We start from the raw sequence: 24,125 nt of genomic DNA, 5'->3' as shown, positions 1-24,125 counted from the left end.
TTAAGTCATTTCCCTATCCACATTTGTTTTCGGAGCACTTGCCATGCTCTTTACCACATTTTGCTGCCTTTTGCAGCCCTCTAGCCTTTTTCATGACTTTTTTAGAGCCATTTTAGTGCTCCAAAGTTCGGGTCCTCATTGATTTCAATGGGTTTCGGGTTTAGGTTCAGGGTCAAGTTCGGTCCACTCAACTCTATTCCTAAGTCCTTTTCTATGTCAGTGTTACCCAGTGTTTTACCGTTTAGTATGTACTGGTTTAGTGCTCTTATTAAGAGAAACAAAATAAGAGTATTGCAGGTTTGATACCTTTTAATGGCTTATATTTAGAAGTAATTATGTTACTAGTAATGTATGTACTGGTGACATGTATTTTTCCTTCCCATGTGCAAAAAGAATTGCATTATTTTTTTATTTTTTTTTATTTTTATCAAACATTGCTATGCAAATAATTTACTAATGTTTCACCCCCCACTAAAAGCTGCTATGGTATGTTATTGCTACAGGTGTACAAGGGGTATGTGGATGATCCAAGGAATACAGACAATGCTTGGATAGAAACCACTGCACTTAGCCTTCATTTTGAAACTGAGGATGACCAACTATTACTAGAATTAAACAAGGTAAGTTACTAATGAAAGTATATATAAGAAACTACGGTGTAGTTGATCCTCTGGATCCTATGTTACTGTATCAATTGTATTTATAAAAATGGAATGCTTTAGGAAAGATACTGTTGATTTGCAGGATAACATGCTAAAATGTTTGGATAAATGTATTTTTCCATTGTATGGTACATAGTAACATAGTTTGTTAGGCCAAAAAATATATCTGTCCATCTATTTCAGCCTGTTATCCTGCAAGTTGATCCAGAGGAAGGCAAAAAAAAAAAAAAAAAAAAAACACTGTGAGAAAGAAGCCAATTTTCCCCATTTTAGGGGGAATACATTTCTTCCATACTCCAATCAGGCAATCAGAATTACTCATTGGATCAATGACCCATCTCTAGTAGCTATAGCCTGTAATATTATTATACTTCAGAAATACATCCAGGACCCTTTTGGACTCTGTTATGAATTCATCATCATCACCTCCTTTCCTCTAGACCAGGCATGTCCAAACTGTGGCCCTCCAGCTGTTCCAAAACTACAACCTATTAGGGCATGCTGGGAGTTGTTGTTTTGCAACAGCTGGAGGGCTGCAGTTTGGACATGCCTGCTCTAGACACAGAGGATGTCCCCTCATCAGTCCTGGGAATTAATAGATGGGATAAATCTCTGTACTGACCCCTGATATATTTATACATAGTTTTTAGATCTCCCTTCAGTCATCTTTTGTATAAACTGAATAACCCTAATTTTGATCTTTCTGTACTGTAGTTCATGTTACTGTATTAATTGTACTTTAGGAAATTAAATAATTTAGAAAAGGTACCATGATATTGTTCACGGGCTACTTTAACACAACTGTAAAAGTAAAGTACATTTGTATTTTGTAGAGAGCATTGCTTATTTACAATGCCTTGTTTTGTTGCTTTAAAATCTGGAATTAAATCTGTTTGCAATGGTCCGACAATATAGGTCAGCTTGTTACAATGAAAACAATAGATAAATAAAAGCCCAAAGTGAATATGTATTCACACCCTTTGCTATAGAACTCCTAATTGGTCCAAGTCCAACCAATTAACTTCAAAAGTTACGCAATGATTTGAACAAGTTGCCCCGGCATGCAAACAAAGTGTCACATAATGTTAGTACAAATATGTTCTGATAGGACCTGAGTCTGCAACACTGCTACACACACTGCTACACAATTAAAATGAAGATCAAGGATCTCTCCAAACATGTCAGAGACAAAGTTTATCAAGGTTTGGTTACATAAAAATATCTCAAAATGTGGACATTTCACAGAGCATTATTAAATACATCCACAAAATGGAAAAAGTGTGGCACAACTACACACCTGACATGGAGAAGCCACCCACCAACACTTACATACCAGTGAAGGGTGACATTAATTAGAGATTCATCAAGGAATCTGTCACGGATGGTGTTACAGAAAACTAGAAGACACTAATGAAGATCCGACTAACTTGATCCAAAACTAAGGAACAGGAGGGTAAAGGGCTTACCCTCCTGTTCCTTAGTTTTGGATCAAGTTAGTAAGAGCCCTGGTTCTCTCCCTTACTGCTCAGCCTATGCAAAAATCTCAATGGTAGAAAATTGCATAGCCTCATTCCTCGACTGTATGCACCTGAACACCCTATAATAGTGAGGGGACACGACCACCGGCTCCCTACACTTAATACGGAGGGAGTCAGGGTCACCTAGGATCAAGCCCACAGGCAAACAGAAATAAAGAAAACAGACTTATCTTGTGGATGCAGCAGTAACAGCTTCTAGCATCAGCACACTCCAGGAAGTTGTATAAACAGCAAAGTGATGCAGTATGGGAGGGGATTTAAAGGGATGCAATCAGTGTAACTAGATGACAGCTGAGAGAGGGAAACGAGATGATAAAACAAAAGCAAAAACAAAAGAACCTCAGGCAGGAGGTTCCGAAGAACGTCTGTCAGAGCTTCTCAAATGTCTGGCGGTGACAGAATCCCAAAGATCCACAGTGGATATGGAGGGCTCTGTCCATAGGACAATTATGAGCTTTATCCTCTTCAGATGGGACTTTATGAAAGAATAACAAAAAAAAACTAAAAAGTGCTTAAAAAATGCTTAAAAAAAAAAGAAGCTAAGAAAATGCATTTGGAGTTCGCTAAAATGTGTGTGGCAGACTCTCCAAAATATGGAAGAATTTTCTCTGGTCAGATGAACTAAAAATGTAACTTTTTGGACATCATGGGAAATGCATGTTTGGTGCAAACCCTGCAATTCCCATCACTCCACGAACACCACAGGGAATCGAAAACTGGTCAGGATTGAAAGAAAGATGAATGGGAGTAAATACAGGGCAATTCTTCAGGAAAACTTGTATTAGGCTGCCGGGGATTTGAGCCCCTTCAGCAGGACAATCACCCTAAACATGCTGTTAAAGATACACTGAAGGGGTTAAATGAATATATCATCAGAAAATTACCAATAGTTTAAATTTATGTTTTTATGTAAAGCATATTTTTAAAAACCATGTTTTTATTTTCTATGTCAATATATTAAAAATGAAAAGTCCTGCAGTTTTCTCATTGCCCACTAAGCTTAATTATAGGCACCACTTCTTCTTTTGTACAGATCACTTTACTGCAATTATCTGCTTATCATTACAGACAGGATAACTATGACATATATCAGATAGATAGATCTTGTGCTATCTATCTATCTATCTATCTATCTATCTATCTATCTATCTATCACAACAGGTGATGTCGCAGCTTATGACCTGAGCTCTGCACTGGTCACATAGGATGTCTAGAAAGCTCTCCCATAGAAGTCATTGAGGTCCCCCCTCCTGTCCACTGTGCCTATGGCCCATGTTGGCTGCTATAAAGCGTATCTCTAAATGTTGTTAAAAACAGCTCAGGCAAGATGGCTGTTCCAAAACTACAACCTATTAGGGCATGCTGGGAGTTGTTGTTTTGCAACAGCTGGAGGGCTGCAGTTTGGACATGCCTGCTCTAGACACAGAGGATGTCCCCTCATCAGTCCTGGGAATTAATAGATGGGATAAATCTCTGTACTGACCCCTGATATATTTATACATAGTTTTTAGATCTCCCTTCAGTCATCTTTTGTATAAACTGAATAACCCTAATTTTGATCTTTCTGTACTGTAGTTCATGTTACTGTATTAATTGTACTTTAGGAAATTAAATAATTTAGAAAAGGTACCATGATATTGTTCACGGGCTACTTTAACACAACTGTAAAAGTAAAGTACATTTGTATTTTGTAGAGAGCATTGCTTATTTACAATGCCTTGTTTTGTTGCTTTAAAATCTGGAATTAAATCTGTTTGCAATGGTCCGACAATATAGGTCAGCTTGTTACAATGAAAACAATAGATAAATAAAAGCCCAAAGTGAATATGTATTCACACCCTTTGCTATAGAACTCCTAATTGGTCCAAGTCCAACCAATTAACTTCAAAAGTTACGCAATGATTTGAATAAGTTGCCCCGGCATGCAAACAAAGTGTCACATAATGTTAGTACAAATATGTTCTGATAGGACCTGAGTCTGCAACACTGCTACACACACTGCTACACAATTAAAATGAAGATCAAGGATCTCTCCAAACATGTCAGAGACAAAGTTTATCAAGGTTTGGTTACATAAAAATATCTCAAAATGTGGACATTTCACAGAGCATTATTAAATACATCCACAAAATGGAAAAAGTGTGGCACAACTACACACCTGACATGAAGAAGCCACCCACCAACACTTACATACCAGTGAAGGGTGACATTAATTAGAGATTCATCAAGGAATCTGTCACGGATGGTGTTACAGAAAACTAGAAGACACTAATGAAGATCCGACTAACTTGATCCAAAACTAAGGAACAGGAGGGTAAGCCCTGTAAGAGCCCTGGTTCTCTCCCTTACTGCTCAGCCTATGCAAAAATCTCAATGGTAGAAAATTGCATAGCCTCATTCCTCGACTGTATGCACCTGAACACCCTATAATAGTGAGGGGACACGACCACCGGCTCCCTACACTTAATACGGAGGGAGTCAGGGTCACCTAGGATCAAGCCCACAGGCAAACAGAAATAAAGAAAACGGACTTATCTTGTGGATGCAGCAGTAACAGCTTCTAGCATCAGCACACTCCAGGAAGTTGTATAAACAGCAAAGTGATGCAGTATGGGAGGGGATTTAAAGGGATGCAATCAGTGTCACTAGATGACAGCTGAGAGAGGGAAACGAGATGATAAAACAAAAGCAAAAACAAAAGAACCTCAGGCAGGAGGTTCCGAAGAACGTCTGTCAGAGCTTCTCAAATGTCTGGCGGTGACAGAATCCCAAAGATCCACAGTGGATATGGAGGGCTCTGTCCATAGGACAATTATGAGCTTTATCCTCTTCAGATGGGACTTTATGAAAGAATAACAAAAAAAACTAAAAAGTGCTTAAAAAATGCTTAAAAAAAAAAGAAGCTAAGAAAATGCATTTGGAGTTCGCTAAAATGTGTGTGGCAGACTCTCCAAAATATGGAAGAATTTTCTCTGGTCAGATGAACTAAAAATGTAACTTTTTGGACATCATGGGAAATGCATGTTTGGTGCAAACCCTGCAATTCCCATCACTCCATGAACACCACAGGGAATCGAAAACTGGTCAGGATTGAAAGAAAGATGAATGGGAGTAAATACAGGGCAATTCTTCAGGAAAACTTGTATTAGGCTGCCGGGGATTTGAGCCCCTCCAGCAGGACAATCACCCTAAACATGCTGTTAAAGATACACTGAAGGGGTTAAATGAATATGTCATCAGAAAATTACCAATAGTTTAAATTTATGTTTTTATGTAAAGCATATTTTTAAAAACCATGTTTTTATTTTCTATGTCAATATATTAAAAATGAAAAGTCCTGCAGTTGTCTCATTGCCCACTAAGCTTAATTATAGGCACCACTTCTTCTTGTGTACAGATCACTTTACTGCAATTATCTGCTTATCATTACAGACAGGATAACTATGACATATATCAGATAGATAGATCTTGTGCTATCTATCTATCTATCTATCTATCTATCTATCTATCACAACAGGTGATGTCGCAGCTTATGACCTGAGCTCTGCACTGGTCACATAGGATGTCTAGAAAGCTCTCCCATAGAAGTCATTGAGGTCCCCCCTCCTGTCCACTGTGCCTATGGCCCATGTTGGCTGCTATAAAGCGTATCTCTAAATGTTGTTAAAAACAGCTCAGGCAAGATGGCCACCCATAATCATATTTAATCAGAAAATAAAAACAGATTATAAAAATATGTGTCACTGTCTAGTTTTAAATAGCAGAAAAAATTGTGCCACATGCCCTTTAAGGTAAAATATTAAAATGACTTTGAATTAGCCTAGCTAAAGCACAGATATTAACCTATAGTAGTTGTATTTGGAAAAAGATGTGAGGACGAGCAATCTACCAGTTGGCACACATTTATTAAGGAATTAATAAAATTGGCTAGCAATATAAAATAGATAAAACAATACAATAAAATAAAATACACATCCGTTAATGTGACCACAATGGGGTAATTGGTTGTGATAGATATTTTTCAATATCCAACAATTCTATGATGAAAATGATGAAAGGGGCCTGTTATGGCCTAAATATCCATAGGAGTACAAACAAAGCCCTAAAGGATAGGGATAATACAAGTGTAGCTCCACAGGTTCTGGCAGTCTACCAATATTAGATGTATCAAGTGATAGTCCCGTAACATACAGTAGTATTGTTGACAGATTAGAGATGCACTTATCGGCTTTACAGCCGCTTACCTCCCCTTCGTGTATCTCCTCAGTCCTGCAGTTTGCTTCAGACTGGATAAGTGGGGCCCATCAAGTACAGCATGTCCCGTTGCTGTAATCAATGACCGGGCTTGCCGACTATCAATTGCTTACCTCTACGCACTTTTGTCTTGCAGTGCGGAGAAAGCGTGTGGAACACCCCCGATTGGTATGGAGGGCCGGCGTCTCACGTTACTCTGTTTGGTGTCCGCGTTGGGTGCTTGCGGAGTACTACTTACGTCACTTCCTGTGCTTTCAGGTAGTGACATATTCCTTCTGTTGCGTCCGATAATTCCAGGCTATGATTTTCGAATATTTGATGTTGCAGATGTCAAAGTCCTATTTGCATGGCCATGCAATTGAAGAAATGCCGACAGGTATATGGCGTAAAACCCAGACGCGTTTCGGGAGTTGTCACTCTCCCTTCCTCAGTGGTTGCGCCATACCTGTCTAAATACGCCTTATATACTTCCCCAGATTGTCCTCAAAACCTGGATCGGACCTCTGGATCTGATACTTCCATTTCTGTACAATTTGATGTCTGGGACTTCTAATTTTCACAGTCTGTTTTTTGTTGTTTTTTGTTGTTTGTTGTCTATTTCTTTTCTTGGTAACATCCGATTTTAGATTTCGGTGAGTCTATAATAGCCTTTCAATCATTTATATATTTAATAAGTTTAATAAGTTTCCCACTCTTGCAAATGTCAAATTGATGCCACATCACTGGATGCATCCTATTTTAAAACCATGGTAATAATAATAGATGTTTATTCTTTACACTAAATAAGATAAATAAAATATATAATATATAGATGGAGGTGAAATAAAAATTGATAAAAATAATGGATGTTTAATACAATATAATCTGGAGTGCCGATGGCACATATGGATCCATAATTCCTATAATCGATATTATAATACATGCCCAAGCATATAGAGCAAACTCAAGCACATAAAAACCGCAGTGATACCAGGGCTGGCAACACTAGTGGGGGACCTCCAATTCAAGAACGGACGCAGTGACCAGAAGTATTTTAGCCTATGACACTACAGCACATAAAGGACACCCTCACAAGAAGCACATAAAGGACACCCTCACAAGAAGCCAAAAAGTTCCAACTCTGAGTTTAGTCCTTATGGTAACAGGCTCCCACACTGGTATATTTTTCGGGACTCCCTTCTGGACATTTGTTTGATGTAGTTGCCCCCTCTCCAGTGTTGGTCCACCTTTTCCAGTGCCGTAAAGGCGAGACTGGCTGGGTCACTGTTGTGGACCTCCTTATAATGCTTAGACAAGGAGTGTTTGTCATAGCCTTTCTTGATATTTGCTATGTGTTCAGCCAGTCTCGTCTTTAATAACCGCTTGGTTCTGCCAATGTATTGTCTTTTGCATGGGCACTGGACCGGGTAGACCACACCGGTAGAGTTGCATGTGAGGCAATCTTTAATGTCCCAAACAAAAGTATTCTGTGTAGAAGGAACTGTGGTGGTCTTGCGGGGTTTGTTGTTAATGCTACATGCAATACACTTGTCGCATTTCAGAAGGAGATCAATGAGAATCAACTGAATTTGGTATTCAATGCCATGATCAAGGAAGAGACAGAGTTCCTTGATCTGGTGATTAGAAAACAAAACAATCGGTTTGTCTGCCATACCTTTTTCAAACCAACGAATCGTAATAGCTTTATCCAATATTCCAGCTGCCACCTCCCAAGATGGCTTGACAATATCCCAACTGGCCAGCTCCGTAGAGTCAGGAGGAATTGTACGGAAGACCTACGTTTTGAGGAGGAGGCAGCTGGAATGTGGCAGCTATTCCGGGAGAAGGACTATCCGGATGAAATAGTGGAAAAAGCATTGGAAAAAGTCAGGAAACTAGACAGACAGACAGACCTTTTTTGACAGTCAAGTGGAGACCAAGACAAGTGATGAGATCAGTAATAGGATTATCCTCCCTTTTAATGATGACCATAGAAAAGTACAGCAAATAGTGAAGGCACACTGGCACCATATACTAAATGATAGGGTGATAGGCCATCTCCTACCTACATCCCCAAAAGTTATATTTACTAGGGCACCCAATTTGGGTATTACAATAGCTCCCTCTGTGAAATCTAGAGAGAAAAAAAGATCATTGATGGGAACCTGGATGGATTTGAAAGGTTTTTTCAAATGCGGCAAGTGTATTGCATGTAAAATTAACAACAAACCCCGCAAGACCACCACAGTTCCTTCTACACAGAATACTTTTGTTTGGGACATTAAGGATTGCCTCACATGCAACTCTACCGGTGTGGTCTACCTGGTCCAGTGCCCATGCAACAGACAATACATTGGCAGAACCAAACGGTTATTAAAGACGAGACTGGCTGAACACATAGCAAATATCAAGAAAGGCTATGACAAACACTCCTTGTCTAAGCATTAGCATTACCATCAGGACTAAACTCAGAGTTGGAACTTTTTGGCTTCTTGTGAGGGTGTCCTTTATGTGCTTCTTGTGAGGGTGTCCTTTATGTGCTGTAGTGTCATAGGCTAAAATACTTCTGGTCACTGCGGCCGTTCTTGAATTAGAGGTCCTCCACTAGTGTTGCCAGCCCTGGTATCACTGCGGTTTTTATGTGCTTGAGTATGCTCTATATGCTTGGGCATGTATTATAATATCGATTATAGGAATTATGGATCCATATCCGCCATCGGTACGCCAGATTATATTGTATTAAACATCCATTATTTTTATCTATTTTTATTTCTCCTCCATCTATATATTATATATTTTATTTATCTTATTTAGTATAAAGAATAAACATCTATTATTATTACCATGGTTTTTGGTTTTAAAATAGGATGCATCCAGTGATGTGGCATCAATTTGACATTTGCAAGAGTGGGAAACTTATTAAACTTATTAAATATATAAATGATTGAAAGGCTATTATAGACTCACCGATACCTAAAATCGGATGTTACCAAGAAAAGAAATAGACAACAAACAACAAAAAACAACAAAAAACAGACTGTGAAAATTAGAAGTCCCAGACATCAAATTGTACAGAAATGGAAGTATCAGATCCAGAGGTCCGATCCAGGTTTTGAAGACAATCTGGGGAAGTATATAAGGCGTATTTAGACAGGTATGGCGCAACCACTGAGGAAGGGAGAGTGACAACTCCCGAAACGCGTCTGGGTTTTACGCCATATACCTGTCGGCATTTCTTCAATTGCATGGCCATGCAAATAGGACTTTGACATCTGCAACATCAAATATTCGAAAATCATAGCCTGGAATTATCGGACGCAACAGAAGGAATACGTCACTACCTGAAAGCACAGGAAGTGACATAAGTAGTACTCCGCAAGCACCCAACGCGGACACCAAACAGAGTAACGTGAGACGCCGGCCCTCCATACCAATCGGGGTGTTCCACACGCTTTCTCCGCACTGCAAGACAAAAGTGCGTAGAGGTAATCGATTGATAGTCGGCAAGCCCGGTCATTGATTACAGCAACGGGACATGCCGTACTTGATGGGCCCCACTTATCCAGTCTGAAGCAAACTGCAGGACTGAGGAGATACACGAAGGGGAGGTAAGCGGCTGTAAAGCCGATAAGTGCATCTCTAATCTGTCAACAATACTACTGTATGTTACGGGACTATCACTTGATACATCTAATATTGGTAGACTGCCAGAACCTGTGGAGCTACACTTGTATTATCCCTATCCTTTAGGGCTTTGTTTGTACTCCTATGGACATTTAGGCCATAACAGGCCCCTTTCATCATTTTCATCATAGGATTGTTGGATATTGAAAAATATCTATCACAACCAATTACCCCATTGTGGTCACATTAAAGGATGTGTATTTTATTTTATTGTATTGTTTTATCTATTTTATATTGCTAGCAAATTTTATTAATTCCTTAATAAATGTGTGCCAACTGGTAGAGTGCTCGTCCTCACATCTTTTTCCAAATTCTACTTAATCTAGAGAGGTAGGGTGCCCTCTCCCTCGACTTGCAGCACCACATCATAGGCTATATAGGAGAGCAGCCACCACCAACTTCATTTTTTCACTATAGTAGTTGTAGTTGTACCATATTCTTTCCATTTAGTTCAAATGGATTTAATAGTGCTCTGTGGGTATATTCACAATTTATGATATTTTTTATGACAGAAACTTGATCTGTACTTCGCAATAACTCCAGCCTATTTAGAGAGCACTGATTCTTTGGTCTCCATGCTGCCTGCTTAGCAGTGTTGGGACTTTACCGAACAGGAATATTTATGCTCGCATCATATGACTAGGAATGAGCAGACTGCTGGATGTCGGGGTTTGGGGCGAACTTTGCTTCAAAGTTTTATTTGGGTTCCAAACCTGACACCAAACAACATACCCCACTGCAGTCAATAGGGGCCCGAACTTGGGGGCACTAAAATGGCTGTAAAAAAAAGTTCTAGAAAGGCCTAGAAGGCTGCAAAAGGCTCCAACGTGGGTGCAAGAGCAGTACAATTGCCCTGAAAACAAATGTGGATAGGGAAATGACTTAAAATTGCATAAAATACATAAAATAAAAAAATATAGCAATCTTGAACCAAGAGGCAGAGGTCCAAGTAGAATAGGAAGTTGAGGAGGCTGTGTACTGGCAGTGTAGGTGGAAGAGGTGGGGGAAGTAGCCAACATTGTTTCTATTTATTTATTTATTTTCCATCTGTTTGTCAATTCTTTGTCAGGTTGCTAAGGGCCATGGCGTGACAGTTTGGTGCTTGTATGTCCTGAGTTAAAACTGGGTAAAAAATGTAATCTCAGTAATAGAGCTCCCCTACTGTATATGGGGACTATATATTTAAAAAATATATATAAATTCTCCTGCTACAGTAAGATGGATGCCTAAGGGGTGTTCTAAATTTAAAATAATTGCCAGAGTGTAACAGACACACTCTACAGAAGAATTTCCTGTCTTACAACAGTTAGATGGATGCAAAATGGGTTGTCTTATTACAATTCTTATTTTTTTTTAGGGGTGGGGGGGGGGGGGAGTTTTGTAACTGTCAACCACCAAACATTGGGAGATGTCAAAGAGAAGGCACAAAGTGCACTGCAGTATAACAATGGCTGAGTGTGGTCGGTATACTTCTCTACTCTGCCAATATAAGCAATATAAGGCTGAGTTCACACGAGCGTGACAGATAAGGTTCGGATGCGTTCAGGGTGCGTCCAGTTAAACTCGCACCATTTTGCAAGCAAGTTCAGTCAGTTTTGGCTGCAATTGCGCGGGTACAATTCGTTTTGATGCGTTTTTCACGCGCGTGATAAAAAACTGAAGGTTTACAAATAACATCTCCTAGCAACCATCAGTGAAAAACGCATTGCATCCGCACTTGCTTGCAGATGCAATGCGTTATTAACGCAGCCCCATTCACTTCTATGGAGCCAGGGCTGCGTGAAAAACGCAGAATATAGAACATGCTGCGATTTTAAAGCATTGCAGAAGTGATGCATGAAAAAAAACGCTCATGTACACAGCCCCATTGAAATGAATGGGTCAGGATTCAGTGCAGGTGCAATGCGTTCACCTACTGCATTGCACCCGCGCGGAAATCTCGCCCGTGTGAACGCAGCCTAAGACATAATAATCTTGAGCCTGGAGGCGGAGGTCCCAGTGAAGGAGGCGGATGTGGTGGTGCAGACGGAAGAGGTGGACATGGCTGTGCAGGCTGAGGAGGCGGATGTGGCGGTGCAGATGGAGGAGGTCACCACCTTTTATTCATTTTATTTATTCATTTTTTTATGGTTCGTGGAGGGAAATAGCAAATAGAACACACAAACTGCGCTGGAGTACAACAATGGCTAGGTGCACAAGGTATGCATCTCTACTCTACCAATATAAGATATAATATTATTGAGCCAGGAGGCGGATATCAGAGTAGAGAAGAAAGCGGAGGTAGACGTGACTGCTCAGGAGGCAGAAGTGTGGGTGCAGATGGACGTGGCTGTTCAGGCAGAAGAGGTGGGGAAGGTCACCAACCTTTTTTAATTAATTATTATTTTTTGGTGGGTTTGTGGAGTCCCAAAACATTGGGGATATAGCAAAGAGAAAGCACAAACTGCACTAGAGGGATGGACAAGTCCTGTGGGATCAATTCCTGGTTCATTTTAATGAAAGTTAGCTTGTCCACGTTGGCTGTGGAGAAACGGATGTGCCTGTCTGTGAACACCCCCCACCATGCTAAACACACATTCGGACAATACACTTGCTGCAGGGCAGGCCTGCAGCTCAAAGGCGTAACGGTCAAGATCAGGCCATCTGCCCAATTTGGAGACCCAGAAGTTAAATGGGGCAGACCCATCCGTCAGTACGTGCAGAGGTCTGGACATGTACTCTTTTACCATGTTGCTGTAACGCTGCCTCCTGCTAAGACGGTCCATATCATATGATGTTGCTAGATGTTGTGACGTGCTGATGGAGGTTTTCCGCAGCATATCTGCCATGCTAACCCTTCCTTCTGAGGTGCTGAAGGTGCCCCTGCTGCTTTGGCGACCTCCTCCTCCATCTCCGCCTTGTGCTTCCACTGAGCCCCCAATGTCAGGTGGCAATGCCATCAGTAGCACCTCTACCAGCATTCACTTGTACTCACGCATCTGCTGTTAATGCTCCACTGACTGAAGTAAAGACAGCACATTGTCCTTGTAGCGGAGATCTAGCAGGGTGGACACCCAGTAATCAGCACTGGTTAGAATGTTGTCAGTCGTTATGCAAGCACTGCAGCATATAGTTGCTTATGTGTGCCAGGCTGACCAGAGGCAACGAAAGGCTGTCCTCAGTAAGAGGTGTATTGCTTGTGTCCTCTGTATCACCCCTAGCCATGCTCCAGTGATGCCTGTGAGATGATTTGTGTGCCACCCTGCTGTAAACGGGGATCCTCCTCTTCAAAATCCTCCTTATCCTCCAAAAATGTGCCCTGACTGGACGAGTACCTGGCCGCTGTTGATGCAGGAACCCACCTTCTGAGTCACCTGTGGATGACTGTCAATTAAATAAAATCCACTCTGATACGTTGCCTGTATTATTAGTGTTCACAAAGTCAGTCTGTGCGTTTTTAGTGTTCATGAGTTTTATTAGTGCCACTGCAGTTGATTTTTTTAAACCTCACAATTTATATAGAAGACAACTGTTTTAAAACAAAAACTTTTTTTTTTTAAACCTACAGATGTCAATGCTTATATAGATATTACTAGTTGTTACCATGGCCCTTGGCTAAAAAATATCCCTAAGGGACAAATTAAGAGAATTCACCGTAATTGTACAGAAACAAAAGACTTTAATTACCTGACTCTGATTCCTAAAGAAAGATTTGTGGAAAAGGGGTATGATGAGGAAGAACTCAACAAGTGTTGCAAAGATGTAGAAGAGACTGTCAAAGTGGAGAACAAAGCAACCAGTAGGAAGGAAAGGGATTTCAGGTTCTTCTTTCTAACCCAATATAACACGAACGCCGGGACACTTAAGAATATTATACAGAAAAATTGGGGGGTCCTGAAAAATGACCCCATCTTAGGAAAGTAAATTCCAACACAACCTGTGATTACTTAAAAAAAAAGCCCCAAACTTGCAGACTCGTTTGGTGCATAGTGCCGTCCCTAGAAACATAATGAAGAAAAAAGATAGCAAATTTATGTGGTGTGGATTTTGTCTCCCATGTAAAAATAGAAATAGAGAAAATAAAAAGAAGAAAGTGTGCACAGTCCACTCCGACAAGAAAGATCAGACTTTAAAAATTAAAGGAAATATAACATGTGAAAATACCAGAGTTGTCTACTTATTGGAGTGGCCTCTAATATGTCAGCAGAACAACAAGAAAACTGAAAAGCAGGATCCAAGAGCACATCAGAAACATTAAGAAGGGTTTAGAGACCCACCTCTTTACACTTCAAAAGTGTCATAAAAAAAACCCCAGAAGGGTTTTTCCTTTAGCGGGATTGAATTGGTTAAGACCCTGTGGGGGCAGGGGACCCCATCACACAAATTCATCGGAGGGAAGTTGAGTGGATGTTCCAGTTAGACACACTCCAGCCACAAGGGTTAAATATAGAATGTGATTTAAACCCCTACCTAGTATAAAATGTTCTACTAAAGTTTTTTTAATACGCAGGAGGTTTCTCACAACCATATAGAGCGAAAAGACCTTCTGGTGAATAGGAAAGTTGTAAAAGTGGATAGGCTGGAACTCCCCATGTGATGACACCACGTGACAGATGACGTAGGAGGAGTTTTTATAAATGAAGAGAGTTAATATAGTGTGATATGTGCAATGATTATAGGAATATGACGCTAAGAATAAGTTGGCATTATTCCAAAACTTTGTTAGAGGGGTCGGGGAAAGGGTTGAAAGGGTTAAAAGGCAAGCTATTATGGATGCACTAAAAAGATATCTTCCAGCAATTATTTGCATAGTAGAAACTCATCTTACTAAAGAAACCGTGTCCCGTCTGACAACGGGATGGTATTCTCAATCCTACCACTCCATCTTTAGCGGTTCCTCCAGGGGCATCTCAGTTCTGATTCATAACTCCGTAGACTTTATCATGATAGAATCTTATATAGATGATCAGGGCAGATTTATCTTTTTGTATGGCAAGTTGCATGTCTACAGCTACATCCTTGCTTTCTTTTATATACCTCCGCCATTCTCAATGCACCCACTGACCCAGTTATTGCTTTTCTCTGAAAAGAGACCAGAATGCCGGTTAGTTCTGATGGGGGATTTTAATGCGGGCATGGACCCTAAAAAAGATAGATTTACATTAGATGCAGAATTGGGGAGGAATCTTTGTAATTCCCCGTTGCCCCAGTTCTGTTTGGAGGTTGGAGTGGTGGATATATGGGAACAGCTTGGCGGAGGAAAGAGAGTATATTCCTACGTTAGCAGGGGTGACAGAGCAATGACTCGGATTGACTTACCATTAGCTAATGAGAGCAATCTGAGCAATATCCAAAAGATACAATATGGAGTAAGAACAGTTTCGGACCACTCACCCGTACTAATTGAGGCTCGCACCAGGGAGAATAAGGATAACAGGGGGCTAGGATTCAAGCTGAATCCATATTGGCTCACTATTATGGACAACTATCAGTCTATTAAATTACTGATATCCTCCTTTTGGGAGGTGAACCTCCCTTCTGCTAACATCAATATAGTATGGGATGCTCTGAAAGCATATTTGAGGGTTTTTTTTATAAGCGAGATTGCTGCAGTAAAGAGAACATTTAAGAAAAAAAGAGGAGGAACTGGCCAAGATTGCTGCACTTACAACTGAGCGATTTACCAGTCAACCCACTCAATATAACAGGGAAGAGATGCAGAAGGCTAGCTGCTCCTTGGAGAAATACATAATAGAGAAAGCAAACCACAGAGTATTCTTTAAGGGTTTAAAGTATTTTTCTGAGTCTGGACGACCTGGTAAGCTCTTAGCCAGAATAATTACACAACAAGATAAGAAAAATAAATCTATTCTCTCGATTCGCAACGCAGAAGGGGAAATTATAACAGATTCAGAAGTAATTAGGGATACCTTTCTACAATACTTTGCTCAGATATATAGATTCTCTCCTGGCTTGTCATCTGACCTGGCGATGCGGTTCTTGGAGAAAATTCCACTTTCGACCCTAAATGAAGCTCAAATAGAATATCTGGAAGAGGAGCTGTCTCTCTCGGAGCTGCAGGAGGCTCTGGGGTCCATCTCGGGGAACTCATCGCCAGGGTTGGACGGACTTCCATACAAATTTTACCGCAAGTACAGTGATGTGATTCTTCCTCAGGTGTTACAGGTTTTTTCTCAAGCAATACAGGGAGGGGATTTACCATGTTCTATGATGGAGGCTCTCATAGTTATAATTCCTAAAAAGGATAAAGACCTGGTAGAATTGAGCTCCTATAGACCAATTTCTTTATTAAATACTGATGCTAAGTTACTATCAAAAGTTTTGGCTAGGCGGCTTTCTCAGGTTATATCTACCATCATTCACCCAGATCAAAATGGCTTTATGCCAAAAAGGGGCACTCATCACAACTTGCACAGGTTATTTATGAATATTCAGTCCCCTAGGTGCGGCGCCCGCTCCATCCTGTCGTTGGATGCTACCAAAGCCTTCGACAGGGTGGAGTGGACTTTTCTCTGGGAGGTGATGAAAAAAATGGGCTTTGGCCCAAGATTTATGGCGATGGTTCAGTTACTATACAACTCTCCAGCTGCCAGGATTAGGATCAATGATACGATGACAGAGAGTTTTTCTTTAGGAAGAGGCACCCGTCAAGGTTGTCCCCTTTCCCCCCTTTTATTTAATATTTACATTGAACCTTTAGCAGCTAGTATAAGGCAGGATTCGAAGGTGGTCGGTTTTGGCACAATGGAGAAGCATGATCGTGTATCCCTCTACGCAGACGACATCCTGGTTTTTATCCATCAAACAGAAACTACTCTTCCTCTCATAATGGACCTGGTTGGTCTTTTTTCCGATCCGTCTGGCTTGGAGATCAACTGGGAGAAGACTGTTCTCCTCCCTATAGACGATTTGCGAGGAGATTGGGATAACCAGTTAACGATCTCGGATTCAATAAAGTACCTGGGGATAACATTTCTGCCAAACCTCAGGAATATCTACAACTTAATCTGATTCCCTTGCTGATAAAGTTGAGGGCTAAAACTAAGATATGGCAAAAAATTCTGCCTGCAAGAGCGGACAGAATTTCATTAATAAAAATGGTAGTGCTGCCCCAGGTTCTTTACGTTTTGCGCAACCCGCCTGTATGGATCGCAGATAAGTATTTTAGATTGATAGAGCGGATGCTCTACGATTTACTATGGGGGAGGAAGCGCGTGAGATTGAAGGTACTCTATTTCTCTATGCCCTACAATCGGGGAGGTCTTAACCTCCCCTATTTTAGGGGCTACTTCGTGGCCTCCCAACTTTGCCTTTTTAACGACTGGGAAAATAGCCATTTCTGCAGCAAAGTGGTGAAAGACTCAGGTTTTTCGGATTTTTTTACCGTACTGGAGTCTGACTATTTATCAAACACACAGATCGGGTATACACTTTTCTGCAGAATGGTTACAAAGACTTGGCTGGCTATAATGAGTTGGTGTAGAGTTAAGGCATCACTCATCTGCACCCCATTGTGGTATAACTCAAAGCTTCTGAATTTAAATGATTTAAGTTGTCGCCAGTATTGGAGGACCAAAATTGTTCAGTACCTACATCAAGTGGTCAGCGGCGGACAAATTTTGCCCCTCATGGAGCTAAGGCAAAGGGCAAATCTAGGTGAGGTGGCTTGGTATGCATACTTTCAATTGAGCTCAGCACTTTCTAGCACTTCTAACAGTCACTTTTTTACTATAGATTCTCCTGAATTTTTACATGATTTAATTTGTAAGAAAGTTGTCACGAGAGTTAAAGTATCACAAAAAATTCTCGGATGTTCTCTCTCCAGGACAGAGATCCTGGTCTTCCTTACTTTCAGAGGTGGGCCCCCCAGATTGGGAGAATATAGGGGAAAGTTTAAAGTTTGTTTCACATAATTTTAACCACACTGTCGTACAATTTAATATTTTGCACAAAATATATGTGACACCTATATGGCTATATAGGAGAGGAATTAGAGCCTCCTCTGACTGCCCACGCTGTGATGTTCCCGAGGCAGATCATTTACATCTGTTCTGGGACTGCCCAAGGGTGAGCAGGTATTGGAGACTGGTCCAAACTAACCTGGCACGTAAACTTGACGATTCCTTGATATGGGTCCTGGGAGACTTATCGGAGGTTAATTACCAGCCTATAAAACACCGACTGCTGATTAAGGTGATGTTTCTAGCTAGGCTTCTCATCTCTAGATCATGGTTCTCCTCCTCTGCTCCAGACTGCAGTAACTGGTTGGGTTTGGTTGAGAAAGTGAAAAGCTATGAGAAGATTTTGTACGAACAAAGAGGATCCTACTTAAAGTGGGACAAACTGTGGAAGGATTGGGACATGGTTAACTAATTAGGATTCTCCTTTTTTCTTTTCCTTTTGTTTTCGCTTTGGGTTTTTCTTTTTTTTTTTTCTTGCAAGGTGGGGGGGGGGGTTTGTGGGGTGGGTTGGGGAAGATCTTATTAGTCTGGTCTTTTCTATATGAATTGTAATTGTTGAAGAACGTGAAGTCACATCTGGGCACTGGAGTATCTCTAGGAATACTGGAGGATGGCAGGACCTACCGGTATTAAATAATGGTTAATTTTTTATCTTTCCATAATACTGAGTGGTTTATGGGCGGGGGTCCGGGGCTTGGGACTTTGGGGGGGCTGGGCATCGGGTGTGACCCGAGACGCGGTTCTTCCTGTCAGACATGAGGTTGGACTGGGCAGTGACATGACACATGTGTGGTATGGGAGTTATTATGTGTTCTCTTAATGGGACAGAGTCAGTTTTCGGTTATGTCTCTGTCCACATTTTCCTTAACCACCGGTGACTGTCGAGTGATACTCGATCCGAGTCCTTTGGCATACGAGACACTAATTTGAATACATGTGAGGCACGCTTATGTAGGGCATTAATATTAAATTCTTAATTATACGGGGATGAGGCAGTAAAATATGCGAGTGGTTTCTCCACCATTGTGATAGAAGACTGCTGGACCCCCTCTCTTGCTTTACAAAATGTTTGCGATCAAAGATCGCTGTAAGCCCGGTTCGTATGGTTTATGGGTGTATCAGGTGACTGGTCACATGATTGTTAATCCTGCCGATTGTGCTCACCCATGTTCGGAAGTGGGCGTATGTGGTGCGCGTTTGTTGCCTGGCGGCCGTCTGGGTTGCGGGCCTCTGACCCCTGCCTCCTATAGATAATATTACGCCAAAAGAGATCCGCTTTATTAAGCTCCGGATGCTGAGTGAATCCTGATTTTCCCCCAGTATGTGAGATCTCCATTTGATTTTTAATATCTACACAATTATGGGCACCTGTATGAAATTATTGTTAATCATGTTCACAAATCAGAATTGACGGACTTATAGATTTTATAATACCACAAATGTAACATTGATATGAATCTTTGTATTATAATGAATAAAATATATTAATGGAAAAAAAGAAGGGTTTAGAGACCCACCTCTTTACACTTCAAAAGTGTCAAGGTTTGTCCTTTAGCGGGATTGAATTGGTTAAGACCCCGTGGGGGAAGAGGACCCCATCAATACAAATCAATCGGAGGGAAGTTGAGTGGATGTTCCAGTTAGACACACTCCAGCCACAAGGGTTAAATATAGAATGTGATTTAAACCCCTACCTAGTATAAAATGTTCTACTAAAGTTTGTTTAATACGCAGGAGGTTTCTCACAACCATATAGAGCGAAAAGACCTTCTGGTGAATAGGAAAGTTGTAAAAGTGGATAGGCTGGAACTCCCCATGTGATGACACCGCGTGACAGATGACGTAGGAGGAGTTTTTTTGAAAGAAGAGAGTTAATATAGTGCGATATGTGCAATGATTATAGGAATATGACGCTAAGAATAAGTTGGTATTATTCCAAAACTTTTAGAACTAATTATTGGAACTCAAATTGGCTTGGTAAGCTCAGTGACCCCCTGCCCTACATACACAGGTGAATCCACTTATGAGAAAGAGTATTTAAGGGGGTCAATTGTAAGTTTCCCTCCTTTTTTTTAATTTTCTCTGAAGAGTAGCAACATGGGGCTCTCAAAACAACTCTCAAATGACCTGAAGACAAAGATTGTTTACCATCATGGTTTAGGGGAAGGATACAGAAAGCTGTCTCAGAGATTTCAGCTATCTGTTTCCACAATTAGGAACATATTGAGGAAATGGAAGACCACAGGCTCAGTTCAAGTTAAGGCTCAAAGTGACAGACCAAGAAAAATCTTGGATAGACAGAAGCCCGAATGGTGAGAACAGTCAGAGACCTACAACATCATCTTGCTGCAGATGGAGTCACTGCATCGTTCAACCATTCGGTGCACTTTACACAAGGAGATGCTGTATGCGAGAGTGATGCAGAGGAAGCCTTTTCTCCGCCCACAGCACAAAAAGTGCAGCTTGAGGTGGGCTAAAGCACATTTTGACAAGCCAGCTTCATTTTGGAATAAGGTGCTGTGGACTGATGAAACTAAAATTGAGTTATTTGGCCATAACAAGGGGTGTTATGCATAGAGGAAAAGGAACATGAAAAACACATGCTACCTACAGTAAAATATGGTGGTGGGTCCATCATGCTGTGGGGCTGTGTGGCCAGTGCAGGGACTGGGAATCTTGTCAAAGTTGAGGGACACATGGATTCCACTCAGTATCAGCAGATTCTGGAGACCAATGTCCAGGAATCAGTGACAAAGCTGAAGCTGCGCCGGGGCTGGATCTTTCAACAAGACAATGACTGTAAACACTGCTCAAAATCCACTAAGGCATTTATGCAGAGGAACAAGTACAACGTTCTGGAATGGCCATCTCAGTCCCCAGACCTGAATATAATTGAAAATCTGTGGTGTGACTTAAAGAGAGCTGTCCATGCTCGGAAACCATCAAACCTGAATGAACTAAAGATGTTTTGTAAAGAGGAATGGTCCAAAATACCTTCATACCTATGGCATATGAGGCGGTAAGCGGTAAGGTTGAAGTCACGCTGCAGTGCAGACAGGTGAACCGCAGCAGGGTGAGAATGCTTAAAGTGGCCCTCACTTTCTGCAGAAGCTCAACACAGGCAAGGCTTGAGGCTCAGCGGCACCAACCACTCATCGGTCTGTTGTTCCATGCCCGCCCACAACTCCTGCGTGGTATGGGCTCTTTTCCCCAAACATATGAGTTTCAGAACAGCCTGCTGTTGTTTCCCCCTGCCTGTGCTGAAGTTGGCGGTGCAGATGCTGTGCTAATGTTAGAGGAGGCGGTAGAGGAGAAACAGGAGTATAAAGCGGAGGAGGAGGAAACAGGTGGCAGTAGGACATACGCCAAACCGCTGTCCCCCTCAGGCCCAGCCACCACTACATTTACCCAGTGGGCAGTTAGGAAGATATAACGTTGCTTCCCCTACTTACTGGTCCACATGTTGGTTGTTATGAGAATATTGCCACTAATGGCGTTCCTCAGCTCACACCTGATTTTTTTCTGCCATTTGTTCGTGCAGGGCAGGGATGGCCCGGGTGGAAAATTTGTGGCAGCTGGGAACCACGTAACATGAAACAGCTGCCATCATGACATTTTTAAAACTCTCGGTCTCCACCAGAGACAGAATGTCAGCATTTCAAAGGCCAGCAGTTTTGAAATGCTGGCATTTAGGGCCAGGGCTCGTGGGTGGATAGGTGGGTACTTCCTCTTTCTCTCCAGTGTCTGGGGGATGGACAGCTGAATGCTTCCATGGGACCGTGTGGAGATGCTGGGTGATGGTGGTGGTCTTGCTGCTGCATCTTTGATTGTGGGGTGGCAGGTGCCACTGTTGCTCAAGAGGGGGAGGAAAATGCCAAGACAACAGCAGAAGAGGGAGCAGGAGGAGCCTTTGATCATTCATGGTTCTTGAGGTGTCTACTCCACTGCAGTTCGTGCTTTGCGGCTAGATGCCGTCTCATGCAAGCACCCTGCTTCCTCTTTTACTGTGCGGCTGGCATTGCGTGACACCCACCTCTTCCTCTGAACAGCACAGGTCATTGGAATGACCTGGATGCCATGTGAGGTCTAGGACCTTATCATCCTCCACATCATCTTTCACCCATTCTTCACTCCTGCCCTCCTGGCCAGTCTGCACACTGCAGAAAGCCCTAGTAGTTGACACCTTTGTTTCATCATTGTCAGCAGAGACATGCTGCGGTGGTTCTCCCATGTCCTCATCTTCAAACATAAGTTGTTGACCATCAGTGCACTACATCTCTGTCACTTCTGGGGCAGGGCTAGGTGGATGGTCCATGAACACCCTGCCAGCAGAGTCATTAGAAAGCATAAGTGACTGCTGCATAACTTGGGGCTCAGACTGCTTGGCTGATGTGCAAGGGGTTGAGATGGAAGACAGATTCCGATTGGCTGCCGGTGCCAACTCTGCACTTGGACCGGGTGGAATACAATTTGAAGGAACTGGAAGCACTCTCAGCCATCCAATCTACTACTGCCTCTACTTGTTCTAGCCTCACCATTCTTAGAGCGGTGTTCGGGCCTACAAAATGACGCAGAATGTCCCATCGCCTACATGCACAAGAGGAAGATGTTTCATTTGGGTGCCTAGCTGGCACAGATCGACAACGTCCTCTCTCTGCAGCAGGAGCTCCACCAACAGCACCACGACTACGGCCATGTCCATAAGTTGATGCTCTCCTCATTTTGTTACAGTCACCCTCAAAATTGGCAGACAAACAAGTCTATATCCATGTCACGGATGGAGAAGAGGTGTTTAGCCCCACAAAAATTGGTATGTCTCGCTTCCCCAATTAACAGGCTGATTAAACTATTATATTTCCCTGTGATGGTGGCAGATAGCAATTTATTTATTTTTGGTAAAGAAAAACTATGTCTCACCCACACCATTAGCGGACTTATTAACTATTATATTTCCCTGTCACTGGTGCAAATAAATAGGATTGCACAGAAAGAAATTCCAACAGGTCACCGTCAGATTGAACAGCAAGATTAAGTATGGTATTTCGGTCTCACTCTCGTAAACAAGCTGTATTGCACTGATCAATAATGCCTACAGGTCACCAGCACACTTTTTAAAAATAATAAAGGCCTAACACTCTCCCTGCCTGCAGCAGCGTCCTGTCCATACACTAGTTAGATCAGAATGGTGGCGCACCATGTGATTCAGCATTTATGCAAGCATGGTCACATGGTACCCCAGCCAATCACAGCCATGTCAATATTAGACATGACTATGATGGCTTCCAAGTGCCCACAGCTTAAATGCTAATGTTAATTGGCTGTGCTATAGCCTTTCAACAGGCTTTTTTTTTTAAACTACCAACATTGAACCTGTACACAGACTTTGGCGCCAACACCCGTGTTTGGGTTTGGACATTAAAATGTCCGGTACGGTCCCAAATGTGGTGGTCCAGGTTTCCTCATCACTATACATTGCCTTTTTACCATATCAGACAACCCTCAAACAGTCCAACTAAGATTGTTATAGGGGTTATCCAACATCATACGACAGCACCCTCAGAGGGAGATCCTTGCGCCGCTCCTGGTCCCCGCACTGCTGCTACTGCTTCTCCCTGTGCGCGGATGAAACATCTGATGCCATTGGCTGCTCCTAAAAAATGTTATTTTTTATTGGTATACGTTAAAAAGATCCCTAAAGGATCCACTTGATCAAACTATTAGACATACACACAAAAAGTGACCAAAAACCACATCCAGAGAAGATTTTTTACTGGGGTATGGGGAGACCACTGTCCCTAAATCTACCCCTATCCTAAAGCCCTTAGCCCAGGGAGGGCTCCTGATGGTGGAGACCCCCTGTCCGCGTGCCTATGCTGCTAACCCTTCCTGCTCCCTAAAGGGGTGCAACAAGGTACGTGGATTATTTTCACAGGTAAGAGATTAGGGTATTAAATTTATCAATTATATGAATAGACTGGATGGGAATTAGATGGGTAGAGACACAACAGTGATACAGACAAACACAAAAATACACAAACATACACTTA

General features: G+C 41.8%; 1 protein-coding gene across 1 annotated transcript in view; it reads left to right on the top strand.

The window, feature by feature from the left end:
* The window catches only part of TRPM2 (transient receptor potential cation channel subfamily M member 2), a 1,289,439-nt gene that overhangs the window by 1,195,905 nt on the left and 69,409 nt on the right, over nt 1-24,125 (top strand). Inside the window, exon 31 of the mRNA XM_044304068.1 lies at nt 504-620. Coding sequence (XP_044160003.1) covers nt 504-620 — 117 coding nt within the window. The remainder of the gene's footprint in view (nt 1-503; nt 621-24,125) is intronic.

Source organism: Bufo gargarizans, chromosome 8 (genome assembly GCF_014858855.1).
Source record: "Bufo gargarizans isolate SCDJY-AF-19 chromosome 8, ASM1485885v1, whole genome shotgun sequence".
NCBI classification, from domain to species: Eukaryota; Metazoa; Chordata; class Amphibia; order Anura; family Bufonidae; genus Bufo; species Bufo gargarizans.
Note: the sequence above shows the minus strand (reverse complement) of the source record. Positions and strands in the feature narration are given on the sequence as shown.